The sequence below is a fragment of the Pan troglodytes genome, chromosome 1 (assembly GCF_028858775.2).
Source record: "Pan troglodytes isolate AG18354 chromosome 1, NHGRI_mPanTro3-v2.0_pri, whole genome shotgun sequence".
Lineage (NCBI taxonomy): Eukaryota > Metazoa > Chordata > Mammalia > Primates > Hominidae > Pan > Pan troglodytes.
In genome coordinates, this window is record NC_072398.2 from 171139973 (window position 1) to 171159594 (window position 19622).

A 19622-nucleotide genomic window follows, 5' to 3' on the forward strand; every position below is an offset into this window, starting at 1 on the left:
CTTAGTAATAAAATCACCAAGATTTTCAATTACTAAGGAGCATATCACCTCTGCTCAGTTTCCAGTTCATTCATTTTACGGTGTTTCTGTTCTAGCTGCTCCTGAAGTTCCTCAATACGTTCATTCTCAGAGCCTTCTTGCTGTAAGCGAAGCATCTTATTTTCATGTTGCAGTCGAATAAACACCTCCCTGATGTTACAAAGCAAAATCTTTTTTAATTTTTAAAAATATGAGTCATTATATTCTTTAGTTAAAAAAAGGAAATTCCTGTCCACTCAATAGCTACCATTTTAAGATGCAAGCAGGACCAGCTAGCACAGCTGGTAGGGTATGAAACTCTTAAACTCCAACAAAAGCTTCTGAAAGTGTTTAAGAAAAAATTATGTAAACTGCAAGACTGTGCCTTTAAAAAAAAGCAGTCAAATTTTATAGGTACCATATAGGATTATGCTATAAATCATTAAATTGTTATTATGCCATTCCTGAAGAGATAATAGAAATTATATTACTTTGGTAATTTAGAAACTATTCGCTAAAGGAAACAAATAGTATATGCTTAGAAAACACATAAAAGAAAAGCAATAGATTTAAGAAACTATAGTTTGAGCAAAATTTTAATATATACCTTATAATGGCAATAAGAAAGTTTCTAGATCTTTTGTTTCTGAAAAAAATTTTATTAAAGATTTACATGTACTTTTAAAAAATGCAACTTTTTATTAATATTATTGATATTAATATTATTTGTATTAAATAGGGAAGTAATACTCTCCCTTAGTTGTTCCCCTGCCAAATCCCATTCTTCAAAAGCAACTAATTTCAATTAATCTCATTTTTTGTTCTTCTGAATGCCAATAGTATAACTCTAAAAAAAAAGCTCATATGGCTATTTTTTAAATTACTAATTTTAAGTTAATGATTGACTCCCCACTAAGCAAGATAAGTAACTTTTCTCCCTTTATACATTTACCACTTCTCCCATCAAAGGCTTGTGAAATCATATTGATTTTTGTTTTCTAATAATTTCCTAACTTTAAAGTATATACTTAAATTTCCCTAGTTAAAGCAATTATAACATAGCACATGGGGGTCATGTCATATTATAAAAACTAAAATATGTTATTCAACAGGTTTGTGAAATTTTACTTCTGATAAAATTTTAAATTGTTGTGGTAGCAATAATAATCTGATTTAGAAAGTTTAAGTAGATCAAACAGTAATTTTCAGCTCTATGAGTCATAAAATAAGTTTTTAAAGGCCAAGACATTTACAAAAAAACAAAAAAAATTATAATATTAAATATAATTCTATCAAATTATGAAACAAATTTACCTATATTCCACTGGCATAATCTCAGCAGCAAGATTCTCATAACTTTTTGTAGCAGATGCATCTAAAAAATAACAAAAAATAAATTAGCATTTCAGTATTTCAACTATTTTAAAAAATCCTCCCTCCTTCCCCCCCTCCCTCCCTTTGTTTTTCTTTCTTTCGATAGGGTCTCTCTCTGTCCAAAAACCCAATCCCCTGCTCCCCTCCCCCTCCCCTCCCTCCTCCTCTCCTTTCCTTTCCTTCCTTTCCCTCCCTCCCGTGCTCCTTCCTTCCTTCCTTCCTTCCCTCCTTCTTTCTTTCCTTTCTCTCTTTCTCTCTTTTTCTCTTTCACACCAAGCCTGGAGTGCAGTGGTACAATCATAGCTCACTGCAACTTCAAACTCCTAGGCTCAAGTGATCCTCCCGCCTCAGCCTCCCAGAGCTAGGACTATAGGCATGCACCACCATGACAGGTTAAGTTTTTATTTTTTGTTGAATGGAGTCCCACTATGCTGCCCAGGCTGAAACTTTTCTAAATCTAACACAATTAACCTGTTTGGTTTAGGTGGTCCTGTTGTACTTGTGAACATCGAAGCTCTTCATTTGTTTCTTTCAAAGTATCACGCTGCTCAATTAGTCTCTGAAAAGAATTGTTGATATCAGCAAAGTATTTAATTCTGCCTATAAACAATGTACTTTATGCTTACAATTTATCTTAACTAGTTTAATAATTGTTGCTTAATTTTAAGTGACAATGTTTTAGTTTTAAGAAGCTCATTTTCTATTAAGTTACATAAATAGTATGTGTCTTTATACATGGTTTTGACTTCCCCATCAGATAGGTTATCTTTGAACAAAATGAATGCAATTATGTAACAGAGGACAGATATGCAATGGGTAATAAAAAAGCATGGACTTTGGAGGCATAAAGACCATGGTTTGAATACCAATTTCACCACTTCCTAGCTATATTATCTTAGGCAACTTATATAACTCTTTGGCTTTAGTATCTATAACTTCAAAATAGGAATACCGATACATAAACCCTTGCAAAGGTGTTCTGAATAACAAAGGTGGTATTAGTCAAGGATCTAGAATATAGGTTGGTGTGTAAGAGACGCTGGAGACTAGTTACTTCTTTTTACCACTGTTGTGAAACTCAACTGGAAGAAGTGGTAAGTAGTATCCTGGAGATACACATTGGCGGAAAAACACCATTTCCCAAGGACAGCAAGCTGGTACCTCATATCATTGACTATTTTATTTTAGAGCCTACACCAATGACAAACTTCTAGGTTACGAACAGAACGTTCATGTTTAAATCATTTTCCCAGAACTTGAAAAGTACTACTGAATATAAAATCATGTGTTAAATGCTGTTACGTTCCAAGTCAATAAACAAAGCCCTAATTAGTCCATTACGTGTTTCAAATCAATTTAGCAGTAAACTGGTAACTGATTCAAGGGGTCCGTAGGTGCCTTAAGGATCTCTGAACCCTAAAGTTGGAAATCTAGCAGGAGCAGGCACAAAGACCTCTGTAAATCTGTTCCTCCGTTAACGTAATGCACACACTAGCACATTTGTCATTATCAACTATTTCAGAATTCTGGGAATAAACCAAAGGCCTACAACAGTCTGGTGAGCATTTATTAAAGTAATCCTGCTAAACCTTGGTTAGAACAGCAAGCTTTTTGCTCTTTTAACTTTTCTAACTACGATTCCCGTCTCCCCAGCTCTGCAGTAACCTTGAAAACAAGCAGCCTTTCAATTGCTGTAGCTGTGAAAACCAGCAGCTCTAGCAGCCACCAGAATGGGCACAGACTGGATGGATATGGGGCTCCCTTAAAAAGCCCCATCCACAGAGAATTGTCACTGTTTAACCTGTCTTGCAGCTTCCTAAATCCCATTTGTAGGGGCTCTTCATGATTTGACCTGATTCACTGCTTGCTCTGCAGGAAATATTTCCGAGACATTTGGCAAATAGAATCATCAGCAACTGTTTGCCACCACAGGTACTGAAGGCTGTGATAATGGCTATGGTACACAAGAGCCTGGCCAAAAATTTGCAAGAAAGATCTGAGAAATAAGATGCCCATAGGAATCTTTAAAAAGCTCTGACATGTTCCCGGAGATCTCAAAGGTCAGCCAAGTACAGGGCTGTGCACATGCCCAGAAAAGACATGAGAGGGCCCGCATTGTCTCAGCACTGGATAAACATGAGGCCCTGAGCAAACAGGAAGGCAAAGGCAGAATTTCAAACTGCCTAAGCACTGAAGGTGTTTTATAACACACATAATGTCACAGCCTTTACCAAAGACTCAAGGCATCTATGGTAATCTCTGACCAATCACGAACTAACCACTGTGGTAACTGAGCAGAGACTTCAGTGGCTACACAACATAAAGAATGTGGGCTTTACAGAATTAGTCCCAAAAAGTCACTTAAAAAAACAAACAGCAACAACAATAAACCCTAAGAATGGAAAAAGTCTGATTTCCAGATTTGAAATTTTATATTATTTTAAATGTCAGATTTTCAACAAAAATACAAAATACACAAACAGAATAGCCTATACACAGGGTGAAAAAAAAAAAGAAGTCAACAGAAACAGCCAGTGAGAGTGCCAGTGGGTAGACAGACTAGACTAAGACAGAGAGAGCGATTCTAAGTATGTTCAAAGAACTAAAGCAAACCATTTGTAAAGAATTAAAAGAAATTATAGCAATGTCTCACCAAAGAGAGTATAAGAGAATTTATTAAAAAGAAATAACTAGAAATTTTGAGTTGAAAAGAACAATAAATGATATGAAAAATTCACTATAGGGGCTGGTTGTGGTAGCTCATGCCTGGAATCCCAGTACTTTAAGAGCTAAGGTGAAAGGATTGTTTGAGGCAAGGAGTTCAAGACCAACCTGGCCAACACAGTGAGTCCCCATGTCTAAAAAAAAAAAAAAAGCAAAGCAAAACAAACAAACAAACAATTCACTATGGGAGGCTGAGGTGGGCAGATTCCCAGGAGCTTGACCAGCCTGGGCAACATGGCAAACCCTGTCTCTACAAAAAAAAAAAAAAAAAATATATATATATATATATATATATATAAATTAGCTAGGTATGGTGGAGTGTGCTTATAGTCCCAACTACTAGGGAGACTGAGGCAAGAAGACTGCTTGATGCCCAAGGGGTTGAGGCTTCAATGAGCCGTGACTGCGCCACTGCACTCCAGCCTGGATGACAGAGCAAGACCATGTCTCAAAAAAATAAAGTAAAATAACTAGATGGGCTCAGTGCAGACTTCAGCAGAGGAGTATCAGAGAGCTGTAGGACTCCCATCAAGTATGCCAATATACACATAACAGGAAACCCAGAAGAAGAGAAAAATTGCTAAAAACTTGCCAAATTTTATGAAAAGTTATAAAATTTCCTTATTCTTTAAAAGCACATGCATGCAAATGTTTACTGCAGAACTATTCATAAGAGCAAAATCATGGAATCAGTCTAAATGCCCATTAATGACAGATTGGATAAAGAAAATGTGGTACATATACACCATGGAATACTATGCAGCCATAAAAAAGAGCAAGATCATGTCTTTTGCAGGAACATGGATGGAGGTGGAGGCTATTATCCTTAGCAAACTAACACAGGAACAGAAAACCAAATACCACATGTTCTCACAAGTGGAAGCTAAATGATGAGAACTCATGAACACAAAGAAGGGAGCAATAGACACTGGGGTTTACTTGAGAGCAGAGGGTTGGTGGAGAGAGAGGAGCAGAAAAGATAACTATTGGGTACTGGGCTTAATACCTGGTTGAGGAAACAATCTTTACGACGAATCCCCATGGCATGAGTTGACCTATATAACAAAACTTCATATGTATCCCTGAACCTAAAATAAAGTGTTATTTTTGTTTTTGTTTAAAAGAAAAATAAAAGGTTTGCTTTAGTTCTTTGAACATACTTCGAATAGCTCTCTCTGTGTTAGTCTAGTATATCCACCTATTAGCACACCTCACTGGCTGTTTCTGTTGACTGCTTGTTGTCGTTGTTTTACCATGTATAGGCTACCCTGTTTCTTTGTATATCTTGCATTTTTGTTGAAAACCTGACATTTAAATAATATAATATTTCAAATCTGGAAATCAAATTTTTTCCAACCTTGGATCATCAATCTACAGTTCTAAGAAATTCAACAAATTCAAAGTACAATAAACTAAAAAGGATCCACACACCTGGATATATCAAAGTCAAACTGCTGAAAGCCAAGGGCAAAGTGAAAATCTTGAAAGCAGCAAGAGAAAAAGGATTCATCACATAAAAGGAGCCTTAATAAGATTAACAGCAGATTTCTCATCAAATAATGGAGGCCATAACACAGTAGGATGACATAAAATGCTAAAAGAAAAAGACTGTCAAACAAGAATTTTATATCTAGCAATACATCTTTTGAATATGAAAGATGAACTGAAATTTTTCCAAGAGTAAAAAAAAAAAAAAGAGAATGTATCATTAGCAGACTTTCTCTATAGAAAAATACTAAAAGGAGTCCTTCAGGTTGAAATAAAAGGACACTACTGAGAAATTTGAATTTAGCCAAAGAAACACCACCAACAGAGGTAACTATATACACAAATATATTTTAATGGCTGGGCGCGGTGGCTTATGCCTGTAATCCCAGCACTTTGGGAGGTCGAGGCAGGTGGGTCACAAGGTCAGGAGTTTGAGACCAGCCTGACCAACACGGTGAAACCCCGTCTCTATTAAAAATACAAAAATTAGTCAGGCATGGTGGCATGCGCCTGTAATCCCAGCTACTCAGGAGGCTCACGCAGGAGAATCGCTTGAACCCAGGAGGCAGAGGTTGTAGTAAGCCAAAATCGTGTCACTGCACTCCAGCCTGGGCAACAGAGGGAGACTCCGTCTCAAAAAAAAAAAAAAAAAAAAAAAAAAAAATATATATATATATATATATATATATTTAAGATTAATGTATTTTTAACTCTTTTAGTCTACAATTTGATTTAAAAGACAATAGTATAAAGCATTAATTATAAAACAGTATTAATGAGTTTATAATGTATAAAGATGTAACAGCATAAAGCAGAGGGGAGGAAAAGCTTTTATTTTGGAGTAGTTTTCAGTATACTATTGAAATTAGGTTTACCATTTACTCTAAATGGATTGTTTCAAGGTAAGATGCTAATTGTAATCCCCCATAACAACCATCAGAAAATAGCTTTTAAAAACTTGTAAAAGAAACTAAGGAACTAAACTGGTGTATTGAAAATGTCTAACACAAAAGGCAGTAGTAGAAAAATGGAGGAGAAAAAAAGACATACAGAAAACAAAATAAAATGGTAGACCTAAATGCTATTTTTATCGGTAATTACATTAAATGTAAATGGATTCCAAACTCCAATTGAAAAGCAAATACTGGCAGAATCGATTAAAAATGATCCAAGTAAATGCTAGGTGAAAGAAATAGATCTTAGTATAAAAGACACAAATATAGTTTGAAAATAAAAGGGTGAAAAAAATGATGCAAACAGTAACCAAAAGAAAGATACAGGGCTATACTAATATTAAACAAAACAGACTTTAAGATAAATATTGTAACCAGAAAAAAGACAGACATTAGAAAAATCAATCTATCAGGAAGATATAACAATTACAAACATAAATGAACCTCACAGACCTAAAATACATGAGGTAAAAACTGACGGAATTAAAGGGAAAAAGAGATGATATAACAACAATTGGAAATATCAGTATCCTACTTTCAATAATAGATAGAACTATACACAACGATGCAAGGTAGAATACTTGAACAATACTATAAACCAACTAGACCTAACTGACATATATAGAATACTTTACCCAACAGTAGAATACACATTTTTTAAAAATCCACATGGAACACTCTGCAGAACAGACCATATGCTAGGCCATAATACAGGGCTCAATAAATTTAAAAGGACTGAATGCACACAAAGTATGTTCTCTGACCACAATGGAATTAAATAAATCAATGACACAAGGAGATTTAGGATATTCACAAATATGTGAAAACTGAGCAAGATACTCATAAGTAACCAATGTGTCAAAGAAGAAATCATAAGGGAAAAAAAATTCAAAAGAATTAAATGAAAATGCAATATGCCAAAACACAGGATGTAGCAAAATAAATCCTGAGGTAAATTTACAGCTGTATCTATATTAAAAAAAATCAAGAAAAATTCCAAATCAATAACTTAACTTTCTATCTTAACTAGGAAAAAAAACTTATATACAAAGGAATTTGTGTTCCTTTACCAATGAATTATTAAAAATTAGAGTAAAAATAAATAAAATAGAGAATAGAAAACAAATTTTAAAACCACAAGTTAGTTATTTGAAAAGATCAACAAAATTGACAAATCTTTAGCTAAACTAACCAAGAAAAAAAAAACAGAGAAATTCAAATTACAAAAATCACAAATAAAGGGGAGGATATCACTACTTAGCAAAATTCTCTTGTTTCTCACAGAAATAAAGAAGAAATAACAATAAACAACTGTATGCCAATAAATTACATAAATTAAATTGACAAATCTCTAGAAAGAAACAAACTAGTAACACTAGCTCAAGAAGTCATAGAATAGCTGAATAGACCTAGAGCAACTAAAAAGATTGAATTAGTAATTTATTAACTTCCTACAAATAAAGCTCAGGCCCAGAAAACTGAACTCCACAAAACATTTAAAGAAGAATTAATACCAATTTTCATGAACTTTCCCAAAACGTAAAAAAGCAGGGAAAATTTCTCAACTCACTCTGTGTGGCCAGTGATACCAAAACCAGGTATGACCTCACAAGAACATTACAAACCAATATCCCTTATAATACCGATGGAAAAATCTTCAATGAAATATTTGCAAACTGAATCTGGCAATATACTTTTTAAAGTATATATTATGAACAAGTAGAATTTATCTCAATAATGCAAGATCGGTTTAACATGAAAAAAATCAATGTAATACATCATATTAATATAATAAAGTACAAATACTATATATCATCTCACTGATCCAGAAAAAGCATCTGACAAAATCCGATACTCTTTTAGGATAACAGCATGCAACAAACTACGAATAGAAGGAAAATTCTTCAACCTTGTAGAGGGCATCCAAAAACAAAAACGAAAACAAAGAACTCACAGCTAGTATCATACATAATGGTGAAAAATTCAATGCTTTTCCCCTAAGATCAGAACCTAAAGAATGATATCTGTTCATGCCACTTTTATTTAACATTGTACTGACAATTCTAGCCAGTACAACTTAGCAAGAAAAATAAAAATTATCAGAATTGCAAATAAAGAAGTAAAATCAATTCTATTTGCAGAGGTCATAATCTTACATATAGATAATCCTGAGAAACTTACCAAAAAACTATAACTAGTAAACAAATTCAAAAAGGCTGGAAGATTCATGATCAATGCACAAAACTCCATCAAATTTCTACATATTAGCAGTTAACAAATCCAAAAATGATATTGATAATTTTATTTAAAATAACAACAAAAAGAATGAAACAGGAATACATGTTTAAAAGGTGCTAGTCTTGCACACTGAAAACTACAAAACATTGTTGAAAGACACTTAAGATCTAAATAAATGAAATGATAGCCCACATTCATGGATCAGAAAATTAATACTGTTAAGTGGCAACATTTCTAAATTAATCTATAGATCAAGAAGTTCTTATAAAAATCTCAGCTGCCTTTTTTTTGCAAGAATTGACAAGCTGATTTCAAGATTCACATGAAAATGCTAGGGAATCAGAATAACAAAAACAGCCTTGAAGAAGAATAAAGTTTGAAAACTCACCCTTTCCAATTTCAAAACTTAACTACAAAACTACAGTAATCAATAATCAATATATGAGTGTGGTACTAGCATAAGATTAGACATAGAGACCAGTAGTAAACCATTAAAAGACCACAAATAAACCCTTGCATTTATGGTCAAACGAATTTTTAAACTTTTTTAATTATTAATGGAGGTTATTTTCTGAGCAGTTTTAGGTTTTTAGAAAAATTGAGCAGAAAATACAGAGTTCTTTTACATTCCTCTTACCCTCTTCTCACTCTCAGTCTCCCCTATTATTACTATCTTGCATTTGTGTGGTAATTTGTTAGAATTGATGAGCCAATGCTGATACACTGTTATTAACTAAAGTCCATCATTTATATTGCAGTTTACTCTTTTTGTTATACACCCTATGGATTTTCACGAATGTATAATGACATGTATATACCATTAAAGTATCATGGCCTAGTGATTTTTAACAAGAATACCAAATAATTCGATGTAGTAAGAATAGTTTTATCAACTGGTGGTACTAGTACAACTGGATATCAACATACAAAAGAATAAAGCCAGATGCCTACCTCACACCATATACCAAATGGATCACAGACTAAATATATGAGCTAAAACCATAAAACTGTTTAAATGAAAAACACAGGGTAAATCTTTGTACCTTAGGTTACACAGTGGTTTTTTTTAGAAACATCACCAAAAAAAGACAAGCAACAAAAGGAAAAACAAGTAACTCTGATCTCATCAAAATGTAATACTTGGTGCTGCAAACTATATCATCAAGAAAGTGAGATGATAACACACAGAATAGAAAAAAAAAACTGCAAATCATATACCTGACAAGGAACTTGTATCTAGAATATATAAAAAACTATTCCAACTCAATAATTAAAAAGCATATAACCTAAGTAAAACATTGGCAAAGGATTTGAAGAGACATTTTTCCAAGGAAGATATACAAATGGCTAATAAGTACATAAAAGATGCTCAACAACATTAGTCAGTAGAGAAATGCTAATCAAAAACACAATGACATGCCAATTTATATCCACTAGGATAGCTAAAATCAAAAAGATAATAGGTGATGATAAGGATGTGAAGTTAAACATGGTTACCATATGACCCATCAATACCATTTCTGCATATATGCTCAAGAAAAATGAAAACATATCTAAATAAAAATTTGCACATAAACATTCATAGTATTATTGATAACAGCCAAAAAGTAGAAACAACCCAAATGTTCATAAACTGGTGAATGGATAAACAAAATGCCGTATGTCCATACAATGCGGCATTATTCAGCAATAAAAAGGATACAGCACTGATATATGCTACAACACTGATGAACCTTGCAAGAGTCAGTCACAAAAATCACCAAGTGTATGATTACATATTGCAGAAAGACTAGGAAAATCTGTAGATAGCAAGTAGATTAACAGTTATTAAGAGTAGGGCTGAGAGGATTAGAGTGCAGGGTAAACGGTGATGGGCATGAGGTTTCTTTTTAGAGTGATGGCAGTGTTCTAAAGTATGATTATGATGATGGTAGTATAACTCTGTGAATATATTAAAAACCAATGACTTGTGAAAACCACCTTAGGTGAAATTTACGGTAAGTAAATTAAATCTTAATAAAGCCATCGCAAAATTATTATCTATGGTCCTTGATCCCAAGCAACTGACAGTCTAGAATTAGATAATATTCATTGAGACTTATGACCTTGGCTCTACCATTTCATCTAACATTGTGAAGAAAACTAAAAAAATTGAAAGAAGATGTAAGTCATTTTTACAAGACACTTTTATGTCAAAAAATTCAATCTGGAGGAAGAGAGAACTGGTAGACATCACCACGATTATAGAAACAGCAAGGGCATTACAAAACTAAAAGAACAATGAAATATTCCTTATCAATTATATCTATGTTTACCTCTTTTTCCTTAAGTAAAGCTTCGTGTTTTTCTTCAAGCCGCTTCATTTCAAACGCTAGTGTGTCTGCCCTCTTGGATTCGGAGGAAAGTTTAACATGAAGATCTTGAACCTAATGTCAGAAACAAAAGGAAAAAAAATCCTTAAAAGTATATAAGTGTATAAATCTCAATAGTCTTTCAGAATTGAGTAAATGAAAAACTGATTAGGAATAAATATCTACACTAAAATTGCAGTCTAATTCTAAATACTTGTGGAAAATAACATATAGATAAGAATTAACATAAAACTAAAAATATTCAAATAATAGTTTTGCCAAAGAAATTAAAAGTCAGCCTCCTAATGCTATTTAGTAAACATCAAAACAGAATTTAGGTTACGGCTCCATTCTCTAAGGCATTAACCCTGCTTACCAGAAATGCTAATAAACAATAAAATCTGAAAAGAAAAAATAATTTCAGGAGGCAGTAAAAAGGTAAAAGACCCAGATAACTCAAACTCAATTATCAATCCTTGAATTAAAATTAAAGAAAGAAATTCATCAGAATAAGTTCATAGCTTATTACATGCAATGCTTCTCAATTTCTTTACCATTCTTAAGAAATCAAAAGGAATAACAAAGTTAAACTCTTACAATTTTATCAATTAAAAATTAAGATGTTTCTTACCTGCCTTTTGTATGTTTCTAATTGTGTACGTGCTGCATTTGCTTTTTTTAATTCTTCTTCTAAGCTGACTGTATTATGCATATACATCATGTTGGTTTCCTGTAAAGTTTTCACCTGCTTGCGAAGGTCATTCAGATCTTGTAGCTTCTGACGATATATCTCAACTGTTGACTCCAGTTTATTTGCTTTATCAGAGGTAGCCCTATAATCATAAAGACTAAGCATTACTGTATAAAAACTAGTATATATTCATAATTTTACTCTGGCTATAAAATGAATCTTCCAAACTATCACAAAAAAGAAAAAAGAAAAGTAAATGTGAGTGAGTGAGAAGAGGAAATTGTAAACTTTGTAAGAACTTTGGAAACAGACTCTAGCCTAAATCCATTTAAAGTTCAACCTATTTGGTATAAAGCCATCAAAATAAAAATGCTTCAAATCTGACACACTAATTTATCAAACTGTTTCATATATTAGCACAATGAATAAAAAATAATGATTTGTACATAAAATTAAACAACTCAGCTGCTCTGCAGCTTACAGGCCAACCTTCCTTTGTGTACAACATTCAGCATAGTTTCCTTCCAAGTATTTGACTCAACTGTATTTAGGACGTTGATTAAATTTATAAACTTGTCAGGCAAAGCACTTCCCTTTGGAGTTGTGCTTACCTGACTTAAATATATAAATAAACGAACAAACAAATAAACCAAATCACTTCACTATCGCAAGCAGGTCCAAATTAATGGTTACACAAATTTTGTTTCAAATGAGTATTAAGAACTACAAAAAATAATTAAGAAAAATTAACAAAAAAAATAAAGATCACGTGGACAGACTGTTCACTGAGTAACATTTCACATGAAAAAAGTAAATATAAACTTTATATTGCCAAATGACAATCCTCCCCCAAAAAAAGTTAGGATTCTTGCCTATATTTGATCTATAGTTTATCAAATGTCAAAATATGGATTGACATTTCCTTACACAAAAATTTCCTTACACAAAAATTTCACAAAATATGATAGGTACAGGGAGGTCAAGTTAAATGTATCTATACGTACTCCATTTATAAAATTTTAATTAAAGGTCTCATTTTGGGTTTATGGGTTCTAATGTGAAAATGTCCTAATAAAAATTGAGTATTATCCATGAACTGCAAGCCCAAACAACAAACATAAAAGAAGTTAAAACTATCAGCCTGGATTAAAAACTGATCAATACTTGATATACAGGAATAATCCTATGAATCCCTGATTAAAATATGAAATACTCAAATTGACTAAATAGCTCAGAAATGGCATAATTATATTTTTTAAGACATGCCATACCTAAGAACATCTATTTCATCTTTCAGGGCTCTTGTTTCTTCTGCAAGACTAGTCAATTCATCATTCCTATGCTGGAATTCGATTAGCTGCTTTTCAAGTTCTTCACAGTGAACACGGTAATCATCTTTTGCAGCTTCAAGCCTTGAACAAATAAAAAAGTAAGTATTTATAACTTCCATGATTTGTTATAATTAGATAATTATAACTTGCATGACTATATATGCAAATGCATATATAACACTCAACACAATAAAATATATGATGAATAAAATATGTATCAATAAATGCCAAAAGACTGAAATATCATGGAACATGTTCTCTAATAATAAAGGTTAATTAAATTAGAAATCAGTCGCAATAAGAAGTCTAGAAAAGCTTTAAATCTTTGTAAATTAAACAACACATTCCTAAATAACCCACAAGTCAAGAAAAAAAATCACAACAGAATTTAGAAAAAGTTTCAAACTAAACAATAACAAAAAGACAAGCAATCAAATTTGGGGGACAACAGTAAACCAGTGCCTCTCAGTTTTAAAGGTCTATGTTAGAAAGAAAGAAAGAATGAGAGAGAGAGAGAGGGAGGGAGGGAGGAGGGAGGGAGGGAGGGAGGGAGGGAGGAAGGGAGGAAGGAAGGAAGGAAGGAAGGAAGGAAGGAAGGAAGGAAGGAAAAGGAAGGAAGGAAGAAAGGGAGGGAGGGGAAGGAAGGATTAAAATCAATGATCTAAGTTTCAACTTTAAGAGGCTAGAAAAAGAAGAGAAATTTAAAGCCAAAGTTAAGTATAAAGAAAGAAATCAAAAACTAATAATATAGAAGGCCAATAAAGGATGTTTGAAAAGATTAAGAAAACTGATGAACCTCTAGCAAGAGTGATCAAGAAAAATGAAAGAAAACCCAAGCAATATCAGGAATGTAAAAGGGTGTATCATCACATCTGCCAGAATCATTATAACGATAAAAAAAGAATATTATGAACAACTTCATGTCGATAAATTCAACAACTTAAATAACCATAGACACTGAGTTTTAAGGATAAGAAGAGAATATTATGAAGAACTTCATGTCAATAAGTTCAACAACTTAAATAAACATATACACTGAAAAATACAACTTACCAAACTGCATACAAGATGAAATAGGAAATCTGAAAAGTCCTATGACCATTAAAGAAATTAAATTTGTCAGGAAAAACCCACTCACAAAGAAAACCATAGGTCCAAATTGTGTTACTGATAAACTGTATCAAAATTTAAGAAAGAAATAACATTTTTACATAAACTCTTTCAGAAAACAGAAGAACAGAGAATATGCCTCAGTTATTCTATGAGACTAGTAGAACTCTGATAACAAATCCTGAACAAGACATTACAAGAGACAAAATTTAGACCAATATCTATTATAAAGACAGTTATAAAAATTCTTTCAAATTATTAACTGAATCTAGTCACATATACAGGATAATAAAGTATGAACAAAGTGGTTTATCTCCAGACTGTAGGTTTTTAACATTCAAAAATCAATCAATATATTACAAGAATGAAAAAGAAAAGCTACACCCTCTTTTCAAGATGCAGAAAAATCATCTGACAAAAATCAACAGCTAATCATGATTGAAAAAAAAACAAAAACAAAAAACTTTTAGCAGGGTGGAAACAAGGGGAATTTCCTCAATCTGACAGAAAGCACATCGAACAACTCTACAGCTAGCATCATACTTGATGGATCCTAATTGCACATGATCCCTCTAAGACCAGGAAAAAAGCAATGACAGCTGCTCTTGCAGCAAGGCAAGGAAAATAAATACAAGACAGAAATAATGAAAGGAAGATGTAAAGTTCTATTAATAGATGAAATGACTGTAGATTCCATAGTCTGTGTTCCTCTAAAATTCATGTTGAAACCTAATCCCCATTGTGGTGGTATTAAGAGGTGGGGCCGTTTGGGAAGTGATTAAGTTATGAGGGCTCTGTCCCCTTGAATGGGATTAGTGCTCTTATGAAAGAGGTTAAAGGGACCTAAGGATTCAGCAAGAGGAAGCCATCTTGGAGGCAGAGAGCAATCCCTCAAACAGACACTGAATCTGCTGGTACCTTGATTTTGGAGTTCCCAGTCTTCAGAATTGTGAGTGGTAGATTTCTATTGTTCATAAATTACCCTGTCTAAGGTATTTTGTTAAAGCAGCAGGAATGGACTAAGGATTTCTTTTTTAAATCTAAACAAACTACCAGCTCAATAAGTGAATTTAGAAACTTTGCAAGATATAAAAGTTTCAATATATTTAAGATACAAGTTTCAAGGTGTAAGATCAAAGTTTCAATATATAATTGTACATCTATCTACAGATTAGCAGCAAATTTTCACAATAATTCTGAATTTGCATTTACAATAGCATCAAAAACAAAATACTTGGGTAAAAAATTAACAAAAGACATACAAGACTTCTATGCTAGAAACAATACAGCACTGCCGAGTGAAATTAAATATTTAAATAAATGAGACTACATTGATAGATAGGAATTCTCTATATAGTTAAGATATCAATTATACAATCCAAATCATAATCCTGAAAAGGTTTTTAATAGAAACTGATCAGCTGATTCTCAATTTTATGGGAAAATGCTAAAGACTTAGAATAGCCAAAACAAATTTTGAAAAAGAAAGAACAAAATTGGAATACTTACACTACCAGATCTCAAGAGTCATACTCTAAAACCATAGTAATTAATATAGTGTCATACAGGCACAAATTTACTAACAGAAATGAAATGAGAGTCCAGAAAAAGATCCCAATTTTAATGGTTATATCATTTTTCACAATAATGTGAAAATAACGTGGCTTATAAGAGAATGTCCTCATTCTTAGGAAATATGCACTGAAATATACAGGGGTAAAGAGACATGTGTCCAACTTTCTCTCAAATGGTTCAGATAAAAATATGAAAATTATATGACTATATACAGAGACTGCTAAAGCAAATGGAGAAAACTGTAAAATAATTGTTGAATCTGAGTAAAAGGTGTAAAGAAGTTCCTTGTAGTATTCTTGCAACTTTTTTAGGGAGTTTGAAGTTATATCAAAATTAAGTAACAAAAAAATATGTATAGTACAATTAGAGTGCCTGTCCTCAAGGTCTTATAGTTCATGGCTGAGTGGTAAGCACACAAAAGATAATCAATGTTTATTAAAGGTAAGGATACATGACTTTGTTAAAGAAATATACAAGTTAAAATGAAAAGCACCTACTTGGCTTACGATTTACATTTTTTTCCATTTATTACAGGGTTACCTATCTTATTTGAGAAACTCCTTGTTCTCCCCAGGTTTCAGCAATCACTGCTTTGAACTCCTATTGGCTGTCCTATGGCCTTGATTTGGTCCTTAACACATATTTAAATGGTTTTGTTTTTATGTGTATCTCCCACTTCCTAACTGGATGTTAGCCCTGTGATAACAGGAACCACTTATACCATCTGGTATTTTCAGGAGCTTAATCAGTATCCTAAAGATGCTTAACAATGCTTAGTAATTAGCTGTTAATACTGTGACTTTTTGCTACTGGTATAATAGACAGAACTCCATAAAATGATTTCCATTAAAAATGCTACCTGAAGTTTTCTTCCTGTAATTGTTCTAGTTGTAATTGTGCATGAAAATACTTTTTTGCAACCACTGTGTTTGGATCATCAAAAGAGCCATCCAACTGGTCAAGTTTTTCATTCATCATCTCATTTTCAGAAACCAGTGAATTCTTTTCATCTTGAAGTGTAGTCACCTAAGAAACAAATACACATACATAAGCACCAGTAGAAAAAAACAAAAAAATAAAAATTCTTATTAGAATCTAGAGTTCTGGATTCTAGATCTGACTAAGCCATTAAATAGCTTGGTCTGTCATACTAGATGAGTTCTAAGGATCCTTCTGAATGCAGAATTCAGAGTCTAGGAGATGTAAGTCAAAGAAAAGAAATCAAATCAATACACATATGGAGAAAATAGAGTAACTATATCTTTAAAATGCTATGCCTGCCTTTGTTTGGGGAAGAAAATGTTTTCAAGTCTCTAAAATTTGATGCACAAATGAAACTTCAAAAAATTAATTTGTCTCCTCTTTTAGGTATAAACTAATTTTTAGAATGATGTCACCTACTAAGCCAAAATATACACACATATGTTCAAAGTTATCATGATAGGTTGAGAGTATAAAATTATCAGTCACATATCACATATTCAAGAAATAAGCACATTTGGTTAATGAATCAATAACAAAAAGCTAAGCTGTTTCCATTTGTACATTTAAACTATTTGCTTATGATTTAAAACGAATAAAAACATGTTAGTGTAGAACCACATCATTATCAGTACCTGGAGCAATTTTTTTTACTCATATTTTTAAAACATGCATGATTTTCTCTCCTGGTTCTACTTCTTTTCCATTTAAAAAATCTTTAAAAATGTATAGCTAAGGCTGTGTCTTTTGATAAGGCCAGAACTTTTACATATGATTAAGAATTAGTTTGAAAAACCATTGATTAACCTATTCTGATTTCCAGTGTATTACTGAATAAGTTTGCTATCCATATCTTCAAAACATGTAATTCAATCCAGTTATGTAAATATGACTACACATTGACACAAAGAACTAATAGGAAATTAACATCAAGTGACTGCCCTGAACACAGTATATAGGCAAGTTACTGTCTTCTAAATGAGAACTACAAAGTCTGGGAAACTGTCCCTGGGCAGACAATATAATGAAATAACTTTCTATTCCCAAATTCAATGCATGCATCCATGCCTATTATGTAAGCTGTTTAGTGACTACTATTACCTGTCATGCATAATAATTCTAAGTGATTCAGATACAAAAAAGAATAAAGAGTTTCTGCCCCCAAGACCCTTACAGTAGAAATGTAAACAATTATGTAAAAGATGTTGAAGGTGCTTTGATAGAAGTACACTATAGGGTAAGGGTAGGGCACAAAGAAAAGAATATCTCATTCTAGCTTGAGTGTAGGGGCTGTCAAAAAATGACTGACAGAGGAAAAACAACACCCTCAGGCATCAAAACTGGGTAGGACTCCTCTAAAAAAGAATAGGACCAAGGGCAAATTTTAGTTTTGAACACCTGGTGAATAACCAATCTTGCTCCTATCCATATGCTTCAACGTGGCTCCAGAGCCATCTCTGGCACAGACATGAGTAAGAAGGGTGCGAGACAGGCACATTCCTTGTTCCCACCCCAGAACCGTGACTTGGAACACTGGGTGGTGGTTCCAGGCATCTCCTTCAACAAGCTCTCATGGTGATAAGTTCAATCTGCACCTGTCTCTGTCTCTCTCTGTTTGGGATTTCTGCACTTTTCACCTAAAACCAGATCATATATCCTTTATTATTTGTTACAAACACATAAATCTTTAAATGTAGAATTTTGTGTTCTTTATTGAATAAGAATTTCTCAGAAGACTGTACGTAGATCCTACAAGAGAATGGTAATACCTGAATGGCTCAATCTTCTGTTTTTCCTACAAGGTATTTTACAGGGTGAATATGATCCCATTTAAAATGAACACATTTCAGGTACTTTGCATGTGTCTGAAGGTGTATGTTACAATATGTAGTTAGGAAAGGTGCGAAGGAGAACAGATTAAATTTCCCTTACTTGAGACACTTACTTCGTTCAAATACAGAGGACTGGTTTTTACAGATGAAGTTAGAAGACCTGAATTCTAGTGCTCCCACTGCCCTAAGTGACTAGTCACCCTAACCAAGTCTTTTCCTTTTCTTTATTTCCAAATGCTTAAGGGTTAGAAGCATTATCTAGCCCTGTCATTTTAGATATTTACTTCCTCTAGCAAGGATAATGCTACCACACCTTTGCTCCTTGCCCTTACACTTTTCAGAGAATCAACTACAAATTTAGCTCATTATTCAAACAAAAAAATGCCATTTACATACAGCATATTATGAAGGTACACTTAACCTTCTGTACACCTTTTTCTAGACTAATTGCATAATATGCACATTTGTATTTTGATGTAACAGTAACATCATATGCAACAATAAACACAGCACTTCTGTGCCAGGCTCTAAGTGCTATATATACGAACTCATTTAACCCTCACGACCACTCTGGGAGATATATGCTATCATCACTCCATTTCTCAAAAGAGAAAACTGGAGTACAGGATAATTAAGTAATGTGCCTGGAGCATATAACCAGCTAGTAATATGCCAGGTTCTGAATGTAGGTAGCCTGGTTTGACAATCTAACCTCTTAACCATTAACTATTGTTGCTCATGCCAAGTTCATTTTAACATACATGTGCATATGAATACAAGATTATATACACACGTTTATATATACATACATGTTAGCAAAAATTTGCCATAAGAGACTACATACATAAATATGAACATGTACTTGAATTTATTCGGGGGGAAGTGTCAGGTACCACTTAATACTTCCATAAATTACCTCTACTTAATACTCACATACACAATATGAAGTAGAAACT

The 19622-nt window shown here is 33.0% G+C and overlaps 1 protein-coding gene across 8 annotated transcripts in view; it reads right to left on the reverse strand.

The window, feature by feature from the left end:
* HOOK1 (hook microtubule tethering protein 1) overlaps positions 1-19622 on the reverse strand; it is an 84297-nt gene that overhangs the window by 38652 nt on the left and 26023 nt on the right. For all 8 annotated transcript variants that reach the window (XM_054683557.2, XM_001156562.7, XM_054683542.2 and 5 more), the window contains 7 exons: positions 16713-16879; positions 13109-13249; positions 11778-11979; positions 11111-11221; positions 1864-1951; positions 1333-1393; positions 49-189 (listed from right to left, as the gene is read on the reverse strand). In XM_054683557.2, coding sequence (XP_054539532.1) covers positions 49-189; positions 1333-1393; positions 1864-1951; positions 11111-11221; positions 11778-11979; positions 13109-13249; positions 16713-16879 — 911 coding nt within the window. The remainder of the gene's footprint in view (positions 1-48; positions 190-1332; positions 1394-1863; positions 1952-11110; positions 11222-11777; positions 11980-13108; positions 13250-16712; positions 16880-19622) is intronic.